This window comes from Ammodytes marinus (genome assembly GCF_949987685.1).
Source record: "Ammodytes marinus genome assembly, chromosome: 7".
Classification (NCBI taxonomy): domain Eukaryota; kingdom Metazoa; phylum Chordata; class Actinopteri; order Uranoscopiformes; family Ammodytidae; genus Ammodytes; species Ammodytes marinus.
Genome location: NC_137211.1, coordinates 13868755 through 13890303, shown reverse-complemented (window position 1 = coordinate 13890303; position 21549 = coordinate 13868755). Strand labels below are relative to the sequence as shown.

The following is a 21549-nucleotide window of genomic DNA, read 5'->3' as shown; positions in this document are numbered from 1 at the left end:
GCACCTGAAAGCCAACAAAAGGTCCCTCTGCTTCCCTTCATCCCTCCCTCCCCCATCCCTCTCTTCCTCTCTGCATCTCACAGTACAAAGGAGAGAAATGAATGAAAGAAAGAAAAAAAGAAAGAAAGAGCAGCAGAAGAAGGGGAATGAGGTAAGGGGACGAGGATGCAAGGGTGGGGCAGGGTGGGTGGGGTGGAGAGGAGGAGAGGTGGGGGTGCTGGCGAGTGGGCAAAACAGGGGTGGAGGCATTTTTCCCCTGTGTTATGGGACAATAGAAAGCCCGGGGACATGGTTGGTTATGGAGTTCAGCAGAGCACTCAATCACAGGCTGGTAAAAGCTACATTATTAACCTCAGCTGGAGGGTCTGTAAATTATATTTAATAATTAATAATGTTTTTTTGGGATATTTCAGTCTGGAACGACAGAGAGACATTGCCATTTATAGAGCCCCACTAGTTCAGAAGCTACAGAGTTAAGTAGCTTTAAGGAACCTTTCCAATTTGACCTAAGGCTACTAAAAGAACTGCCACGCTTTACGTCATCTGGTTCATTATCTTAAATTGTCAAAGCTTTGAAAATATTCTTTATTTAGACAGTTTTGTATTATTGTCAGTATAATATGAAAATATTGTCTTTGAATAACACATGATACCAGTATTATAAGAATATAAAATAGTAGAAATTTTAGTAGCATTGCCTACTGACAAACTGTTTAAAAAAAAGAAGCTACATCCTACCTCGGATGATATTCAATATACACTAAACATCACAAAGAAGAATCCAACATTTTATGGTGCCATTTATTGTATCTCATTTTTATTGCAATAACCGACAATAAACCATAAGGGAGAGCCCTTCCTGAACTTCACACCGTGGCCTAGCCCTAGAGGCTCATCAGCAGTGAAAGGAAAGGAGAAAACTTCACTTACTTCTGCCATAAGCGAGGATTCAATCTGTATGAAGTGCGGAGATCTTGAAAACACTGCTGACGGAGTTTTACAATTTTTATAATAAAATATTCAGATAATACTGTGCACACATATTGTGACAGTATCAGCCAAGACTATTATACTATGACACCTCCATGTATGCATCTTGTTAGGGTAAATCATTTAAAATGCACTCTGAGACAGAGTTTTCTTTTGTTGTAATCTCCACTTTGCTTGTTTTTTCTGCAGTGACAGTGTGATATACGAGGGTTAATATGGTGAAAAAGGCTGACTGAAGCAGACAGGTCTGCACCTGCACGCTGCCAAAGAGGGAGACGCTCTACTCTGTTTGATGCTATTCTGAGAGACGCCAGTGGCGCTGAAATCAGAGGGTGTGTGTTTAGAAATTAGCCTGTAGGTGCGTGTGTTTGTCTGTGAGACTGTTGCACGTGTGAATACTTTCTACCAAAAGTTAAGTGACTTAGAAACAAAGTTGTGATCACTGTGGCAAGGACTCCCTAATCGTGTGCGTGTGTGTGTGTGTGTGTGTGCATGCATTCATGGGCTGGCATAGCCAGTTCTGGATGATATTATCAGCTGTGTCAGTTTGGAGGGAGACTGATGTGGAATGTTAACAGTGACTGAAAGTATTGAGCTGTCTCCATAGAGTCCCATCCATGCAGAACCTAGATAGGACATAGCAGGAGACTCAACACAATATAGTGAGAGATGAAGAGAGGAGCCCTATTATTGAAGGTTTCCTACTAGCCTCAGATCATTTTCATCTGCAAAGTACATTGCAGCGATTTACAGCTATAAAAACTCAAATTAGGCACCTATGAAGTAAATGATAGTTGTATTAAATCAGATCATCATGTTACGTCAACTGCTTTTCATGGGCTCCATAGTGGCCTTTTGAATTAGCTGATGAAATGGCGCCATCTTCAGCCAAGAGACAGAACAGCGCCACTCAGCCTAGGAACTGATCAACCAGCTGATGGCGACAACCCCTTTGTATCAGTCTGCATACAATGCGTACCTTTGTGTTCTTTATAAAAGCTTGCCAATAACTTTACAGTTGGACTCAAAGGCAACATGGTCGAATTAGACTGATAACTAAAAGAAGCTCATTGAACCCCCCTAGGATAAACCTAAACTAAGATTTCTGCCAGGGTCCCACATTTTTATATGAACTATCTTTTATTGAAAACGCGATTCATAAAATACAAAAATGTGTTTTCCATTTTTTTTGGGGGGGGGGGGTGATGCAATGTGTTTAAATATTAAAATCCAGAAATAAATGGTAGCAGAAAATAATAAATAAAGGTGATTTTCAATTCCAGTGATCAAATAACTCTTTTGTTGTATCTCCAGGGCATTTCCTGTTAAGATAATTAACATTTATAATAGTCAGTCTAATTTACAGTGACTCTAACTGCTTATCAATAATGACTATCCAAGGCTCTGCACATCCACACAGGTGTGGTCAATTCCCTGGTTGACGAATGGTGAAGATATAACTGAATTATGTGAGGTCACCAAGAAAGATAAAAGTTTAATTTTATCTTTCTATCTTATCTTTCTCAAAATTAAAATCACCTGTGTAGGCTTGCCTTCATCATCTAAAATGAACAAGTGTCATCAAGTGTTATGTATGTTACTGTAGGATTATCAGCCTAATGTACAGTCAATTAGTGCCATTGATTAGAACCTGACTGGTAAATCAGCACCTTTCCTTGTCACCGATATACAGTAGTCTATTGGTGTTAAAGGTGCCATTCAAGAGCTAAAGGTACTGTATATGTTAGTCACAATTCTTAAATATAGCCTGATTGTAGCAGGTGTTGGGATAATTTGGCAGTCGAATCAAAAAGTAAATAAAGATATTATCATCCCTATCAATAAACAGTATAAGCACTGAAGTAACTCTTCCAGCTTCAACACTATGATTCTGTAACTGCACTCTCAGCACAAAGCCTCAAATCCACAGAACTTCACAACACAAACTGCCCTCTCATTCATTTTGCTGTGTACGCTCTGCCCTTTGAAGATTTTTGTGAAGCAGAAGTGCTAAATATCCAATAGCCACACAGACAATGACGTGCTCTTCTGTGGAAAGAGGAAGCCTTTCCCCTGCCCTGATATAGCAAACCAAAGCAATCATGCTAACCATAAAGTGCAGTGCATGCATGCATGACAGTGGCTTTGATTCCACTGGACACTCCTAAAGGTGCAGAAATCACAGCAGAAAAAACCCATGTGTATGTAGTTTCCATGGATATTTAATGAATCGGAAAAAACACTTGAAGACCATTGTTTTTTGCAACATGCATTGTTGTGATATGTCCTTTTGGAATTTCTTTTTTACTTTATGATGATTTTTTTTCTCAAGAATCAATTTAGTCCAATTGTCTGATCATTTCATTCAGCAGACTAATGTCAGACCTTAGACTCCATTTTACAACAGCATTGCACTAATTGCACCCTAACTTGACTTAAAACTTTTGTTTTATATACTATCTATGGTTTTGAAATATGTCAACATCTAGTGGATCAACTAGATCATCAAGTCAAATTTAAAAGTTGTCCAATACTTTCTTGGTCTATGACTAAATACCAAAAACAAATTACATTCCTATATTCCTTTGATGCCCTTTTTTAATGCTAATTAGCAAAGGTTATGCTAACACTCTGCACTATGATGGCGAACATGGTAAACATTATAGCCTACTGTCTCTGCAAGCATTGTCACAGTGAATGTGTTAGCATTTAGCTCAAAGCACAGCTGTAAAGTCTTAGTCTTTCACATTGTAAAATGTGATTAAATTCAAATTGTGTTAATGCAATGTTTTTGTTCTATTCCACATTCTCTATCAAAGCTGTTAGTGAATTACAGAAGAAGCTTATACAAACATATAGCACTAATATAACAACAGTAGGCTATCTATTGGATATTGAATTGAAAGTACGTAAACCATGGCATTGTTTTTTTCTTGTTACAGTATCATTTACCATGGCAAAGGACAAAAGATCGCAAAGCATTCGTTCTTTACTGTTACCATTGCAATCAAGCGCCATCACCTCCTGAAAGATTCATATACCATGTAAAGCAGGACAACAGACAGATGTCACATGCAAGAGCGTTGCTAATGAGGCGACAAGTTCAGATGTGGGAGGTCGATAAAAAAGAATGCTATTGTTTTCCTCGACCCTCCCTGCATGAAAACAGCTGTGGAGTGGAGGTGTGGGCCTCCAGCAGGAGAACACACTATGATCTGGTCAAGCTGTGCTTACAGGCAAACGTGCTGCACTGAGTGTGGCCTGTGTGAGCTTTCCTGTGTGCAACAGGGACATACTGTAGTTATAAACAAATATCTCATCAAAGACCCCAAGGCTCTGTATTGTATTTCTTTGGAAGCAAGATGGAAAAACTTACAGAGATGTTTTATTTAATTCCTCTCGCTCTCTATGTCTGTGCTTATCTCGCTGTGAAAACAGATGATTTATGTACAGTCTTTGCGCTCGAGTTTATGTGTTATTCCGATAAGGCCGGTGGGTTTGTGTGCGTGCCTGTGTCTGTGTGGTTTATGAGTGTTTATGAGTGAGACCACAGATTGTAGGACTGTCTACTAGAGGACACAAACAATCTTCCGTGGGAATGCAAAGTCTCACCAGTTCCCAATCCCATTCCTTATCTCCAGCATTCCCATATGAGTGATGTATATTATCCTCCTGGACCTAGACCACTTGACTGCTGCAAAGCTAGCAACCAAATGGCATATATTTACAGTTTTGTGCACAATGCAGGTTGTATTAGTTAAATTAGTAAAGCTGTAGAAAATAACGCACGCTAAAAACATAATGGATTGAAAATGCATAACAAATATAAAACGGACTGGAAATAGAAAATGAGAAATGTTCATCTTGGAGCCACAAATTCAAATGAATAAAATAATAAAATTTTTGCATTGAGTTAAAAAAAAAGACAGACAGGTGGTTTAAAAACAAGACAGACGTGTGTGAGAGCGAAAGAGAAGTAGTGGTGTAGACAGTGATGTGGGGGGGACAACCTCAGGTTTTGCATACTTGCCAGTGTCTCTAATACGCAGTGCATATCGCCAACATTACGGCATGTCCAACTGCCTCCTAACTCGCCAGGTTGTTCACCTGACTCCCTTTGCCTCACCAAGGCCCTGCCTATGAGTGTGGAAATCAACCTAAAAAAAAAAAAAAAACTGTTGCCCCTCACAATTCGTTAAAATCATCATCAGGTGTACCATCAGTCCAATGACATACTTTAATTGGAATAACACCAACATGTGATAAAGAAGACACGTGATTATTTTTTCCAAATGTTATATGATTAGATCAAATATGTGAGGTATTAATACAAAACATGTTGAGTTTGCAACTCAGCTTAGTAAAAAGGCATTTATAAAAATAAAAATAAATTCTAATCATGTATACTACGAATACATTTGTCTGTCAATAGAGATTGGAAGGAGTCGTCAAAAAAACATGGGGGGCAATCTGTATTATGTATGTTTGTATCATACATATTTATTTATTTTGCATAATGAGCAGCTGGCCATGCATTTTATTAGATTTTCTTGCATTTTCATGTTGTTTTTATTTAAAATGTTTGTTTAATAATAATAATAATAATAATAATAATAATAATAAATTTTATTTAAAGGCGCCTTTCATGATACGCAAGGACACCGTACAATGTGACAAATACAGTACAATCAATTGATTTAAAAACAAAAATGGGATGGGTAGATCAGGAGGCGTAAGCAAATTTGAAAAGATGAGTTTTGAGTTTAGATTTGAACAGGGATATGGAGTCAGTGTTGCGGATGTCGGGGGGTAGTGCATTCCAGAGCAGGGGAGCATAGCGGCTGAAGGTTCTGCTCCCCATCGTGGTGAGACGGGCAGAGGGGACAGTGAGGTGAACAGAGGAGGAGGAGCGGAGTGCACGGAGGGAGTGGCAATTTGAATGAGGTCTGTTAGATATGTGGGTGCAAGGTTATGGATGCTTTTGAAGGTGTAAAGGAGGATTTTAAATTGAATACGGAAATGAACCGGGAGCCAATGAAGCTGGTGAAGGACAGGGGTGATGTGGTGAGAGGAGGGTGTTCTGGAGATGATCCATGCTGCTGAGTGTTGAAGAAGTTGGAGTTAATGGAGGGTTTTTTGGGGGAGACCGAAGTGGAGGGAGTTGCAGTAGTCGAGCCTTGATGTGACCAGACTTTTGACAAGGATGGTGGCAGTGTGGGGGGTAAGGGAGGGGCGGAGGCGGTTGATGTTTCGTAGGTGGAAGTAGGCAGTCCGGGTAATGTTATTGATGTGGGGTTGAAATGAAAGTGTGGTGTCGAGGATGACACCCAGACTCTTAACCTGGGGGGAGGGTGAAACAGTGGAGTTATCAATGGTGAGAGAAAAGCTGTCGGTTTTGGATAATGTAGATTTGGTGCCAATGAGGAGAACCTCGGTTTTGCTTCTGTTTAATTTCAGGAAGTTTTGACTGAACCAGGTTTTTATTTCTGAGATGCAATCAGTAAGGGAAGTGGGCGGGAGAGTGGACGAGGGCTTTGTAGAGAGGTAGAGCTGGGTGTCATCAGCATAACAGTGGAAATGAATGTCAAATTTGCGGAAGATATTGCCAAGGGGAAGGAGGTAAATGATGAAGAGTAGGGGCCCCAGGACAGAGCCCTGGGGAACACCTGTGGTGACGGGGGAGGGGATGGATTTAAAAGACTTTAGTTGAACAAATTGAGTACGGCCAGAAAGATAAGATGTGAACCAATCTAACAGAGTGTCGGTGATGCCAATGGAGGATAGAATCTGGACTGGAACTGTTCATAAAGGTAATTGTCCGATAGGTGAAAATGGAGTTGGGAGGCCACTGTCTTTTCCAGGATTTTGGAGATGAAGGGAAGATTAGATATAGGACGGAAGTTGTTGAAGTTGGAGGGGTCTGCACCAGGTTTCTTCAGAATTGGGGTGATGGCATCAGTTTTGAAGGATGTAGGGACAGTTCCAGTAGTAAGAGAGGAGTGGATGATTGCAGAAATGAGAGGAACTAGGGAGGGGAGGGAGGCCTTAACTAGGGATGGGACGATCCACTTTTTTTAGTTCCGATCCGATTCCGATACCTGGGGTTTGGATATCGGCCGATACCGATACTGACCGATACGATATCATAATTATTCACAAGGGGTACTACAGTTCTCTTTGAGTCAGCCAGCAGAGCTCTTGGTGGAGTTATCGGCAAAACTAAGATGCTGAAGGATATTGTGTATTGTGTATTTTGATTGTGTACTACACTTTTTGTGTAGTTATATCGGTGTCCTGTAATCCTGTGTGAGATATCCTGTGTGAGATATATATATATATATATTGTGCATTATCTGGTTGTGCTTTGTTATATTTTGGTTGTTTTCTATTGTGTGGCCTAATTTTTAGGCTTTGCATATGTCCAATCTAAATGGAGTACTTGGACATAATTCACCTTGGTGTAACACACTGTGAAAAATAAAGTTTAAAAAAGAAATATGTGAGGCATTGTTGACTGCTGAATATTTAGCATATTATTCAGTTTGGTTATAGCAGTATTTGCTCATGGTGGTGATGGTGATGGGGGGGGGGGGGGGGGTGTTTGTCACTTATCACTTCACACACAAAAACATGCACACCCAACACGCACACACTATTTGTCTAGGCGTAGGGGGAATTCCCAGTTACCTGCATTTATACAGGTGATTTGCGTATATTCACTAATCTAGGGCGTTTGGCTATAACTGTAAACCCACTACACCTGGACACACTTGCACGGACACAGACAGAAACACACACACATAGACACACGCCCACTTACTCATCAGCAACTGATGACTGTGGTGATAAGCCAAGGACAAAACTTTCTTAGGGGCTTCACGGCTTCACACTAATGGTCAACAGTGTTTGAGTGTGTGTGTGTGTGAGTGTGTGTTTGTGTGAGTGTCAGTTTTACAAATCACCTGCCTTGCTGTGACCGTTAAACATCACAAGTGACTCAGGCGCAATACAGACGATCAACACACACACATGCACACAGACACCATTGCAAATGCTCAGCAACATTATAAATATGCAAATGCATAAACAATTGATATTAATTGCAACAAAATGTCAGTTTTCTCTTGGTGCACGGCTTTTAGACAGTATGCTTTTGTCAACTGATTTATTTCAAGAGATGAATACAGTGAAATAATGTAATATATAGTATACAGTAGCCATTACGTCACCAGACTGATTGCAAGTGAGCTTCATGACTATCTTTGACATTTGTTTTTGCCCCTACGGCCACAAAACAACCTCAGATTCAAGATCTCGCCCGATTTTACCTCAAGTGTATTTTTAGAAGCAATCTCTTATTTTTAGCTCAGACCTCCCTGTTCATTCTTAAAAAGAAGACTGACAAAAATGTTAAGGCATTTCCAAAAACCCAAATCAGATACAGTGTAACCGCTGCATCCCCTGGTATGGTGACAGTTCTCGGGTTTCACCTGCCTCTCTGTGTGTTTCTGATTGCATGGGTCCAATGTCTCTATGGCCTTATCACCCTGTCTAATACCTCCAGGTGCAGGCTGAGTTATAGGAATCCTAACCGTCACCCATTACGCTTGAACACTGAGGGTTTTTCCGAACACGTTTAACAAGTCCTTTTTATAAAGCTTGATAAAAAAGTGTTTTTGTTTTGACAACTATTAACTTGTACCACTGCTTCTTCAACTATATCTATAACTAAACTGCAATTCTGAGTTCCACTACAATCATTCATCCTACAAATACAGTATACTACTGCAACTACTAGTACTACTTTCTTTTTTATTATTTTGTTTAGTTTCTTTGTACAGTTTATAAAAGATACAACATGTTAAAGGTGGAGTCCGAAATTCTGGAAATTCTTGTTCAAATCAAAATCACTTTTTGTCAAAAGCAGTGAATTTTTCCTCACGAACCCCTACCTGTCTGTTCTGTATGCGGGCTGAAAAAAATCAAATGTTAATACACAGCCTAGGTTTTTTTTAAAAAACAGGTACTGTATGTTGCTAGCTACGTTGGGTCCCCTTTGTTTACATACGCTTTGTTTACTTAACGCATTGGCTTGGATTTTATAGTAATGCATATTTTCCATACACGTGTCAACAACATGATGGCATGATATCAGTTCCCCACAGAATAAGAATATGTGCTAGCTGTGGTGTATATGTTGCTGAATCCTGACAGTGAATGCCTGAGAAAGAGATTTACAATGCATATGGTGGAAGGGAGTGGGGAATGATTATATACCACCTGATGCAAATTATATGTAGGCTATGACTTCTAAAGTGAAAGCAAATATTGCATACACTAAGGTTTGTTTTGCACTTGTTGGGTGTGCTTTCATCTGTATACAGTTGGCACCCTCAGGGTTAAAAAGGCTGAATGACATCATACGCATCAAGTACGGGAAACTCTCCCAATATTTCTCCACCTTGCTGAACAGGTTTTCAGACTGCATTTGGCTTTATTAAAAAAACACATACATACATACATACATACATACATACATACATACATACATACATACATACATACATACATACATACATACATACATACATACATACATACATACATACATACATACATACATACATACATACATACATACATACATACATACATACATACAAAGCGCAATGTAAATTGTAAACAACTAGTTTGAAACAATCAATTCATGATCTGATTTGTTGACCAAACGTTTATTCAAGTATTTGTGTAAAGTGGCTTTTAATTGTTTGCACCTGTGCATGACCATGCCCGGGGTAAGTGGACTGCACAAGAAAGACCAGTAACATTTAACAGTGAATGGCATTATATGCATTTGCATATATGAGTATGAATGTGTATCTGCATTGTGTGTGTGTGTGTGTGTGTGTGTGTGTGTGTGTGTGTGTGTGTGTGTGTTTGTGTGTGCGTGTTCAGAAGGATTGCAATATTCCAGATGGTCAAGCCGTCTGTCAATCTTTGGTAAATCACTGGCACTATTTGCTCAGCTGCAACCAGTGTTTCAAAAGAGTTTTAACACATGAGATTATATGATTTGACTCATGCATTAGTTCATGAACACATTTATGTTAGTGTAAGTAAGAAAGAAAAAAAAAAAAACAAGTTCTTGCTGACACACTTCTGTGTGACTCTAAGTTGTTTTTCCATGTACTGAAATATTACCAATTACCAAGTGGCAATGTTTCAGAGTGATGAATTTTCTACGCTCAAGATGTAAAGTTGCTGATGCCATTTCTGCTAGTGCAGGTTGAGTTTTTTTTTCATTGTGTTAATATGATAGCCCAGGAATAAAACACTGGTTGTAAATACCCACTGCCTCTCCCATTGCAAACGCATCATATATCACCATTACATGGAGGTCACAGGCTACTGGCACTGCATTTAGATTTATAATGACTCTGCTTATCAGGCCGTATATACCTGTGTGACAGGCATCTTTTAGCAATAATTATTGCTACTTTTGTTCTATTTCTTAAGGGTAAATGTTTTCTGTCAGCAGGCTTTATCCCAGCATGCATTGCAGGGAAACACCTTAAATGGGACAATACGTTTTCAGTTGATCTGATTCACATGTCTTCTGACTGTTTACCAGAGTAATCCCACATAGAAAGGGCCAGTGTGCAGGAAACAAATAGTTCAAACCATCAGTTTTCACAATTTGTATGATGATAATTTGCACTATAATGTGGTGGAAATAGTTGTCAGAGTTGTGGATGAATAACAAGCAAATGATGTCACTAATTATTGAATAACTCTTTTTTATTTTGAGTAATAAGCACCAAATTGGTGTGGTCATTCCAGAATTGCTTTACAGTCTCAAACATGTACAGTCGCTGTACATACAGCAGGATCTTTGAGGTCAGGCTTCTGTTTTACTGTGTGTTTCAGACCTAGAGAGGTTTGGGGAAATCCCTCTCTCACACCCTGGGAATACTCACATGTCGCACGGGCAAGCATTGCACTGGAATCTACGTCTGAAATTATAACACACGTAACAACAACAAAAGGGAACTTGTTCACTCGCGGCACATAATGCAGCGTATATCAGAAGTGATCTTTGAATGACATCATGTGTTTCTAACTGTGGGGCGTGATGCAATTCCTGTGGCTGTTTGATTCCCCCAAAATGGAGAACAATGTAATTTGCATATGATGGCCTTAGAAGGCTAATAAAAATACATAAATAAAATAAACAAATTAATTCAGGCTTTCTTTCAAAGGTAGAGGTAGTAATACACATTACTCCCAAAATCCCATTACATTCCTTATATGCTCTTTCTTCCCCACTCCCTTAGATTCAGTCATCACCATATATGTATTCTGACTTTTTCTGCAAAAGTGTGTCATGTTTCATCCAGCATCCAGAATTGTGAAGCCAGAGATATAAAGTCACACATGTATTTCCCATGGTATACCTCTGCTGCGGCGAATATAAAATGATAAGAAACCACAGATACAGCACACAGGTTTTGATACCATGAAATCAAACCCTGCAGGCTTACAAAACAAAACAATCACTGTAACGCTAGCTCAAACAGACAATATGCCCCAAAAAAAAAGAAAAAAAAAAGAAGTGTAAGCCACTCCTCTAGCAGCACTGTTGGCCAAAGGGGCCTGGCCTGAAGAGTGCAAAAGCTATAAGACAGGCGTCCAGGTGGAGCATCATACAGGTGTGCCTTCACGCTCACATTCTCCTCCCTCTACTGCCTGAGGATACTACTTCACTGTAGCAGACACAGGAGTACAACCCAACAAGGTACAAATCTCCTTTTCATTGTGCTCATTCATATGAATGTCTATGTGCCATCTAATAAGTTAGAGAACTTGTGTCAGCTTTTTTCACTTCTTCATTCATGTTGTAAGTTTTGTGTCTCACAAAGTTTCTCTTCTTTTTCTCCCCCAGATTGTCCTTTAAGTATGTTGGCCGAAATTGACACGGTGAGTCGCAGATCATTTCTGTTTTAATCAGTGTGCTTGTTTCTTTTGTTTTCATTTGTAATCAGCCCACAACTTAAGAAGACAAAGTGCTTGTATTTATAGAACTTGATGCTTCAGCAATAGTGAAACATCAACTATCGTAAAAAAATATATACAAAGGTATATATCTTGTCAACTGTATGATGTGTGTGTTGTCCTGAGGGAATGGGGTTATTAGTTAGAGTACCAGCTAAGCCACACATAACAGTTACCTGAGAACAAACACTTGCATAAATTTGCCAGTCAAACTCATCCCACACATTGCTTACGGTGATGTTACTTGGCTCACTTTCAAGGCACAAAACATACAGCTCAGATCATATGGTTCACCACTGCGTGTGGATGTCAACATGGCGGCATGTTTCCTAGACGGGGAAAAAATTTAAAGAATGATTGCTGCTGTTTAATATTGTGTAAAACATTGATAACCCATAGACAATTTGCAGCTCATTTCAAATTGATACGTGAGTGCATTAATGATCTTCAGTTCAGCAAAATGATTCGATGCACAGCACAATAGTGCATGACAGAAAAAAAACAATTACAATTCAAACAAAAAAAAACAGGTGTGCGGCCTGCTAAAGCCAACACCTCAGTGTGTGACTGACACAAGGAAATTGGCGATCATTCAAATGTGTTTTCTCTCGCTCAGGAGGAGCACACAACAAAACTCCCTCAGGTAAAAAAAAACAAAAAGTGTGTATGGTTTCTGAAAGTGCCTTGTCCTGCTGCTCTGTGTCCGTCAGATGGCTTATGTACGCGGGGCCTGGAGTGGAGTGGCTCCCTCCTCTTGCCCTGAAGTGGACCTGGAAGTCATCGAGGAATACCTGCAGGAGCATTCACTGGAGGTCCAGCCCACACACACACCTGCATCACCTCCTACCGCCGTGGGTCAACACACGCACATACACTCCCACCACGGCACCAGGATCATAGGTTAGTGTGAGAGACATGTTAACAGGATGATGTACTGTAGGTGCTTGCACATTTCTGTATCATTTATCCGACTGTATGTCTCTTTTTGCCTTGTCTTTCGTAGAGAACAGCTGGTCAGGTCAGCATCCATATGAGTGGCACTGTGACCCTCACACTCCAAACAAGGAATATGAAGAGCAAGCCCTTCCTCCAGCCTGGCCCTGTCCCCATGAAAACCAATGGGTGAGTTTAAGGACCTGAAACGCGGAATACACCGGCACATCACTAGTGTGACACATTTCAGCATTTCGTGGCTGAATTTATGCCTTTCGACTGACTCAGTTCATGATTTATGAGACATGTGTGAATTATAAATACGTTTTAATGTGCTTGCTTCAGGATCACATTGAGTATTGCCTCGAGGCACCTGCGTACATCGACTCAGACTCCAGGTCCAGTAGCTCCCAGTACCAGGAATACCAAGAATACCAAGACTTCCCGTCACCCTCATCTGACAGGGGAGGGAAGAATGACTGTCTGCCTCTTGCCCCACTTTCAGGTAAACACACACACAAACAAAAACATTTACAAAAATCACAGCTGGACATATCTACACACCTAACCTCCATGCATTTAGTGTTAAACTCTTGGTTGAGGCAAACACATGCACGTTCACACATACCCGTATGAGTAACTGTCAATGCATAGAATGTATTCACACCCACCTTCCTCCTTTGCAGGAAAGAGGAAGGAGCGCTTGTTCCAGTTCCTGTTCGAGATGCTCCAGACACCATCGATGCGGAGCTGCATCTGGTGGGTCCAATCCACCGCCGGTACGTTCCAGTTCTCCTCGCAGAACAAGGAACGGCTGGCGCAGCTTTGGGGCCGGAGAAAGGGCAACCGCAAGACCATGACCTACCAGAAGATGGCACGGGCGCTGAGGAACTACTCCCGTACCGGAGAGATCCGAAAGGTCAAGAGGAAACTTACCTACCGCTTTGATGAGAAGACTCTGAGAGGCCTCCAAGGAGACTCCAACACAGTGTAGTGAAGCATGAGGGAGAGTGTATGTGTGAGCATGGAAATAGAAGAAGCACACTGGATGTCCAGAGGAAATCTGAATCCCATTAAAATCCTTTCTGATGTTTCTAATTCTATAATACAGTAGGTGAAAAAAAATGAATACTGAGTATTTGAACAAAAAAAGAAGAAAAAGTCAGAAGATGAAACCCTGTCTGTCAGAGCTTTTCTATAGATAAAGGACCATATTGGAGATGGTATAAGGGGGCAAACAGGGAATGTTGATGCAAAGTCACTAGATAGGCAATGTGTGAAAAGTCAGCTGGCATTGAAAAGCATGTAAATCTAAAAGGTTATCAAATAATATCTACTTCATAAGTAGAACCTGAAGTGGTGGTTTTCTGTTTTGTTTTTTTATGATTCTGTTTTGCCGATACTCAACCGATTCAAGATAATTTCGTAGAAGAACAAAACTAGGCTGTGTAAATATCATCTGTTTGTGTTGAAATATATATTTTTTAAGATCAAATAAATCTGAAAAAATTGTCAGAATACATGCTATTTATTTTTCTGTCCGCCTGTCTTTCTGTTTGTCCCTCTATGTGAACAAAGATGTTTTGTGTAGTGCAAACACAGCTGTGCTTGTAAACTGAAGCAAACACACAAACATACACCCATAGCCAAAGTTGTATGCAAAGTAAGTGTGCCTTAAAGAAACCGCCATTAATAACAGACCTGTTAATCAGTAACATCTACAAAGTCCCCTGACACGCGATACAGTCAACACACACACACACACACACACACACACACACAAACTCAGCACATTTGTAGAGTATAACTTTCTGGTATGAAGTTAACAAAGTAAATCAATTTATTTGCATGGTCATGTATAGAAAAACAACAACAAAAAACTGATTATACAGGGACAAATTGCATAATATTCAACGCACCTGTATTATTAAGCCTGACTGCATGGTTAAAACATTATAATTTGTTATTGTTGTTGATCTGGTTAATGTCACAAACTTGAGTTGGTATGATGAGTTTACAGTGATGAGTTACAGAAAGTCTACATACCAGTGGTGTATAAAGTAATTACATGCTATACTTTAGTAAAAGTAAAGAAATACATGAAGAAAATCAGTTGAAGTCTTAGCCTACTTGAGTATCAAAAGTTGCCTATGTGTTGGGTGTTAAAATGTAGGCCTCCTTAAGAAGGCTATCAGAATTACAAGTACAATTACAATGAAACAAAACATTCTGAAATTGATTTGTTTTCTTCAATTTAAATCACTTCTATTTTAATATAAACTATAATGGCACTACTCCCTCCCTCTCCTCTAATTCCCCCCTCTCCTCTTCTCCTTCCCTCCTTCCTTTTGATCCCCTGTACCTCTTCTATTAGGGTGTATTCATACCTGCCGTGTTTAGTTCGGTTGAAACGAACTCAGGTGCACTTCCGCCTTCGGTGCGCATCTTTCAGGAAGGTGTGAGTACAGCAATCACACTCGGGGGCGGACCTATGGGGCAGGCCAAACAAGCGCCCCGAGTAGAGACCTCGGTGCGCTTCCAAACCTATGTTCCAAACGCACTCTGCTGCAGTTCGTTTGTGGTGTGAATTTGGCCGGACTCGATCCAACCAAAATGCAGGAAGCACTGTGCATTTTCATTATTTTATTTTTTAATAAAGCGCCGTCAGCTTCACATTATGGGAAAGTGTTGTTTTCGCAATTCTTAGGAAGATTAGTTGTGGTTTGACCGGGAGCCCTGAGCCAATATATTACATTTGATAGAGAGGACGGGTAAACATGCTGATGTGTTCAGTGATCAGATGAAGGAGAGGGGAGCGTCTCCAGCACAGTGCCAACAGGTTCACGCTGCGCTTTGCATGAAGTAGGCGGCCTACTGCTTCCCATGTTTACGGGTTAGACTGTTAATACCATCCCCGTGTCAGTTAGGAGCTGAGCCGTGACACACAGCTGACTCACTGCTAAATCAGCTGTGTGTCAGCTTGAGCCTTCTTCTCGCTAGCCGCGCGTCCAGCAGCACACTAGGCTACAGTACAACTTTTTTTCACATCGTACCATATGAAACAACAATAATTAGATTTGTTTCTTCTTTATTTAGATGTAGGCCTATTTATTTATTATTTCAACCCCTGTATCAAACTGTAGATCAGACAGTGCCCCCCCTCTTCTTCTCTCCGCCTATAGGATAGGCCTACTGTACTGTACTTCGGTGCCATTGTGAGGTGTATGCCTACTTTGCATGAGTATTTCCATTTCATTCTAGGCCTACTTTATTTAGTAACTTGATACTTTGCTTGCATAATTATATTTTACCAATAAAACATACAGTCAACAAGATAAGATGTGATCAATTGTGATCAAATCTGCCCAACTTCCTATGAAGAAGTTGAATTAAGTTCAAACAGTTACAACAGTAGCCTATAATGCTGCTTACAAATTAAGGATTACTAATATCGTACATTAAAATATGACGTGGATACTTTAAGCACATTTCAGTTAAATTGTATTTCAATATATGGCTACTATAGGCCTATTGTAGTAGAATATTACTACTTTATATTACTATATTATTACTCAAGTGCAAACTAGTACTGCTGACAATGTGGAACACTTGTTTAGAGAAGAATGTGAAATGGCTAATCCAATCCTCTAGTGAGGCACATTTATTACAGTGAGGAGAGGTTTTTCACTCACTGATGAATTACAGATGGCGTCTCGAAGGATGGGGCACGCCTGTTGTTGTCAGTGCACACAAAAGCACATGCATGTCTGCGTATAAAAAGCCTTTTTCAAATGCTTTTCTGGTAATTTGAAGCCAAGAGCCGAAAGGAGCTGACTATGTGAACAACAAACACAGGATGATGTTGGACTTAACTTCGCTTTACCCCAGATGTCCACGGCCTTCAAGGAAACCTGCTTTATCATTGGACTTAAACGCTTCTCCTTCCTCACTGATCCCCATCTTCACTGATGGCAGAATGGAGTTGGGTGGCCTACACAGTGCTAGAAGTGCTGATTGCTGTGGCCTGTTGCCTTGGCAATGTGTTGGTGATGTGTGCGGTGTGTTTTGGTATCCGGGATTCCCTTCGGGAGCCAACATTCTGCTTCCTGGTTTCCCTGGCGTTGGCCGACCTCCTGGTGGGTGTGGCTGCTGTGCCCCTGGCTGTTCTATTGGACGGCTGGGTGAGTGTGACCCCTGGCATGTGTCTACTTCTCAGCTGTGTGGTCCTCGTGCTGACTCAGGCCTCTGTGCTGTCGCTGTTGGCTATCTCCATGGACAGATACCTGCGCTTACACATGCCACTCAGGTGAGGTATGCACCCTGAGACACCAGTACACACAGGTAGAAGAGCTTTATAGATTAAAGGGGTAGTCAGTGATTCTGGAGAACACTTGTTGTCAAAATCAGGGTTTGTCAAAATCAGTGAATATCTCTTCATGATCCGCTACCAGTCCATAGACCTACTGTACACTGAACAATAATCTGGTGTTAATACACAGCCTCGGATTTGTAAACTGGTAGGCCTATATGAAAAAAGGGGTATGTAAACATAGGGGCCATTGCTAGCAACATGACTGTTTACAGAGCCTAAGTTGTGTATTAACACTGGATTTAGTTTCTAGCATGCAGACAGTATGTACTACGTAGCCTACAGGTAGCGGATCGTGAGGAGATTTTCACTGATTTTGACCTTAAGAATTATCCAGAATTGCTAACTCCACCTTTAAAGGTGAAGTTAGCAATATATTTATGTTAATATACGTGTTAAATCTCTCTATATTTATACAGTGATCACGCATATAGTGTGCACGCTTCATAACTCCGATCTCTCAGTCACCCGCTCTGCATGTAATCTTCAAATAAACTTTTCTGGGATCCCACAACTGATATCCAATCAGAAGAGAGAACGCTACAAACCGGGTGACAGATGGGTGAATGTTAACGGCCTGTAATGGTGGAGCTGGTAAAAATCCTTCCCAATGTCTGTTTTGATGGTTTTTATCATGTTTTATTGAACTTACGGATCTGAGATGATGCTAGATAACTTTCTGCTTGAAGACTGCAGTGCATTAATGTGGTGGTGACGTAGGGACGAGGGAGGGGACTGCTACAGTCACTGACAGGAAGTTAGCCAAAATAACCATTTCGCTTATAGCACCTTTAACATGCTTACTTGTTGAATTGAAGGAATAATCTTCTCCTCTATTCCTTCTTTCTCTGGTATCCCTCATTCCCAGATACAAAGCCCTGACCACAAAGAAGCGTACATGGATGGTCCTGTCTCTGTGCTGGACACTGTCCTGTCTGCTGGGGTTCACCCCTCTGTTTGGCTGGAACAACTATTCCCCTCAAGCTTCTGATTCCACCAATACATCTTTCACAGCCTCCGTGTCCCCGCCCTGCACCTTCCTTTCAGTTATTTCCCTCCCCTTCATGGTTTACTTTAATTTCCTGGGATGCGTCATGGCTCCCTTGCTGATCATGACCCTACTCTACGCTCTAATTTTCTGGAGCCTGCAGGGCCGTCTGAAGGAGAGCTGTCCCCAGGCCCAGGCCTCTCTGCTCAGGGAGAAGAGGCTGGCCTGCTCCCTGGCTCTGGTTCTCATTCTGTTTGCCGGTTGCTGGATTCCTCTGCACCTGATGAACTGTCTGCTGCTGGTTAACGGCCCTCAAGCAGTCAAACAGGGGACAATGTATACAGGCAGGTGACAGTTGCTGTTCTACAGTTGGTCATTTTTTGATTTTCATGAGACTTGTATTCAAAGTTCCCCCAGACGCTTTAAATGTGTTTTTTTTCTGTCATATATCATAGCATATATACGTATATACATATTCCAATACTTACCAGCCCTTACACTGGAAATCTCAACTATAATAAATCAATTTTTGCAGGTATTCTCCTGTCCCATTTCAACTCAGCGGTCAACCCAGTGGTCTATGCGTACCGCATCCCAAAGATCCGAAGGGCCTACAGTCAAATATGGAGACGCTTCCTCGTGAACATAAACTGTTGCCGTGGGGACAAGCAAGCCCAGCGGTCAAGAGCAGGCAGCCGAGCCAATCGCACAGAGACGAGTGCAGAGGGAGGGAAGACCTTGTCCTGACAACAGACCACATGGTCATGTGAAGTTCAATAAGTGTGAGATGAGTTCATGGGGTCAGAAGGTTTTCCAACCATTAAAGCTAAAAAAATAAATCACAATAGAAATGTGTCCAACCATCTTTATTACAGATAACAAACAGAGGGAATACAGGCAACAAGTGAGTGTTTGGATTTAGGCAATCCCTATTGTAGTGTTAGTTATTGTTGTGTGGTCCACCATGACACTGGTAAACTTAATTTCAGTCAAAGATCAAAGATCACATCCTCTAGTGATGCACCACTAGAGGGTGCTCTCGACTAACAAACTCAATAGCCGCTGTCGTGCACAAACCATGACACAATCAGAACTGCACAAGTTACACATACAAACAATTTCTAGAACTCATTCACCAACTTTTCAATAACTGATTTAATTATGATTTAATTGAGATGTGTTTCAAACAATGCATTATTACTGTTTTTCCTCCTTTTTCTTCCTGACACCGGAGAATAAATGTGATACTTCCATGCCATGAGAGTGTGTCGATCATTCATGGGCGTTCAGTGAGCTCCTCAGGGAAGGCAATAGACTGTATAGTTATCACCTGAGCAGGGCGCAATCCCACCCACCAAACTATACAACCTACTACCTCACCCTGACAGAGCCCAAACGTATTCACGTCCTGTTCAGGAACATGAAACCTAATTGACCTGCTGTAAAAAATAGAAAATCAGTGCTTGTCATAGTGCATTATGTTGATTGCTGTGAGCGTATGTTTTGATTGGAGAGCATGATTGCCCATCTGGAGATGACAGTCGGCGAGTGGCTGACTCAGCTGTCTCCTTGGGAAAGACAGTAGATTGTATAGTTATCTCAAAAAGAGGTTACACAACCCCACAACTATTCAATCTACTACCTCAGCCCCAAGGACAGCATCCACGTTGATTCCACATCAAATATCCACAAAGGTAGATCTCCTGCAGTGGTACAAAGAAAAAGAGAGACAGAGAGGGTTATCTTAATAAGCTATTCGTCTCTGTAAAGTACATGCAAGAAGTATGGCTGTCACTTTAACTGGTGTATATTTACGCTTAATTTTTTTTTCAACTGCTGTGTTTTCAAATTCAGTCCCTGCACAAAGGGATGTAATCGTATTTTCGTAGTTTTATCTCCATCTGATTCTTTGATTTGGCTCCTGGAAATGGTTCAAAATAACGACTTATGTCTGGAAACGACTCGTGCTTTATGACAACATGTCTTCAACTGCCAAAATTGGGAGAAACATTTAACATCTTAACAAAAGAGGACCATCTGAGATTTTGCATATTGGCACATTCTCACCGATCAACCAAGCCTCTTCTTTGCTTTCTTATGCCGGGATGAATGGAAACGCCGTTCCATTAAAACAAATCAAGGACAAATGAGTCAACGGTAGGCAGACATGGTAAAGTGAGAGCACTAATGTGTGAAAGCCCAACAAACAACCCACTGGCTTCCTGAGACTCTGGCATGTGATCGAAAGAGGAAAAAAAAAGAGCTGCTCGATCCCGTGCCAGGAATTTGTTTCCGTTTTTGCCAAAAAATTGAGCTCATTCCAATGGGCTATCCCTGTGTATGCAGGCTGCTGCTTCTCAGACGGAGGTACACACACACATGCCTGCAAATATGGCTTCCACCAGCTGCCTCCGATTGAATACAAGGCTGGGATTCTGCCCCCAATACACAACAAGGAAAACAAAATGGCGTCCCGTACATCGGCCATTTTAAGTCTGCTATAAGGTCTACCTTTCAGGGTTTCTTTCTCAAAAGCACGCTGTCTCACAATTAAGAAGGGGCGGCTGTCCTGTCGAGAGTGATGGAGAATCAGTCTTGTGCCAAGCACGGAGACGAAGCCAACATACTGAGACTCGCTATCCATGTACAAAGTAAGAGAGCAACTTAATACTCATCAGACAGCTGGAAAGTGCACAGTGAAAAAGCATCACCATATACAGTATGTCAATTTTTCCTGTTAATTTACTCGTACCATAAAAAGTTCAGCTTTGGTTTGATCCATTATTATTATTTTGACCGTCCTCGCAGAGGAAGCAGATTCTATATTTGGTTTCTTAAAACCTTTACTAACTTCACTCAGAAACACATTGTTCATCCTGAGGCAGCTAAAAGAAACCCCCTTATGGGATAGAGGTTGGGATGTGACAGCAGGGTTAACATGGCAGTGACTGAAGGGTTAAAGAGTGCCAGACAGAATCCCAGACCTGGGCCTCAGCTAGACAGAGAAGGGGTTAGGAGGTACACTGCTTGCATAAATTAGCATACAGCCACAACCCCTGAGACTCGGCCCAGACCAGCCCATAGTTAGCATGCACTAGACCCTGCTAGTCTGAATATAGAAGACCAGACAGACATAAGGGGGTGAGGGGGGATGCGTTGGCATGATGCCCAACTCTGCCACCGTGCCAGTGACAAATCTACAAGCTCATTTTGTTTG

At 41.1% G+C, this 21549-nt stretch overlaps 2 protein-coding genes across 2 annotated transcripts; both read left to right on the top strand.

The window, feature by feature from the left end:
• Nucleotides 1-6009: 6009 nt before the first annotated feature.
• Nucleotides 6010-14087, top strand: LOC307252871 (uncharacterized protein; the record flags this gene model as incomplete). Its single annotated transcript, XM_080030695.1, has 5 exons — nt 6010-6054; nt 12753-12942; nt 13046-13164; nt 13321-13480; nt 13662-14087. 5 exons carry the CDS (start codon nt 6010-6012, stop codon nt 13967-13969), a joined length of 822 nt encoding a protein of 273 aa, XP_079886821.1. The 3' UTR covers nt 13970-14087.
• A 2733-nt stretch (nt 14088-16820) lies between these two features.
• On the top strand, nt 16821-19188 carry LOC307253334 (adenosine receptor A3). Its single transcript, XM_080031324.1, has 3 exons — nt 16821-17281; nt 18213-18676; nt 18868-19188. The coding sequence occupies exons 1-3, from the start codon at nt 16944-16946 to the stop codon at nt 19077-19079; spliced, it is 1014 nt and encodes a 337-aa protein (XP_079887450.1). The 5' UTR covers nt 16821-16943; the 3' UTR covers nt 19080-19188.
• The last annotated feature ends 2361 nt before the right edge of the window (nt 19189-21549 follow it).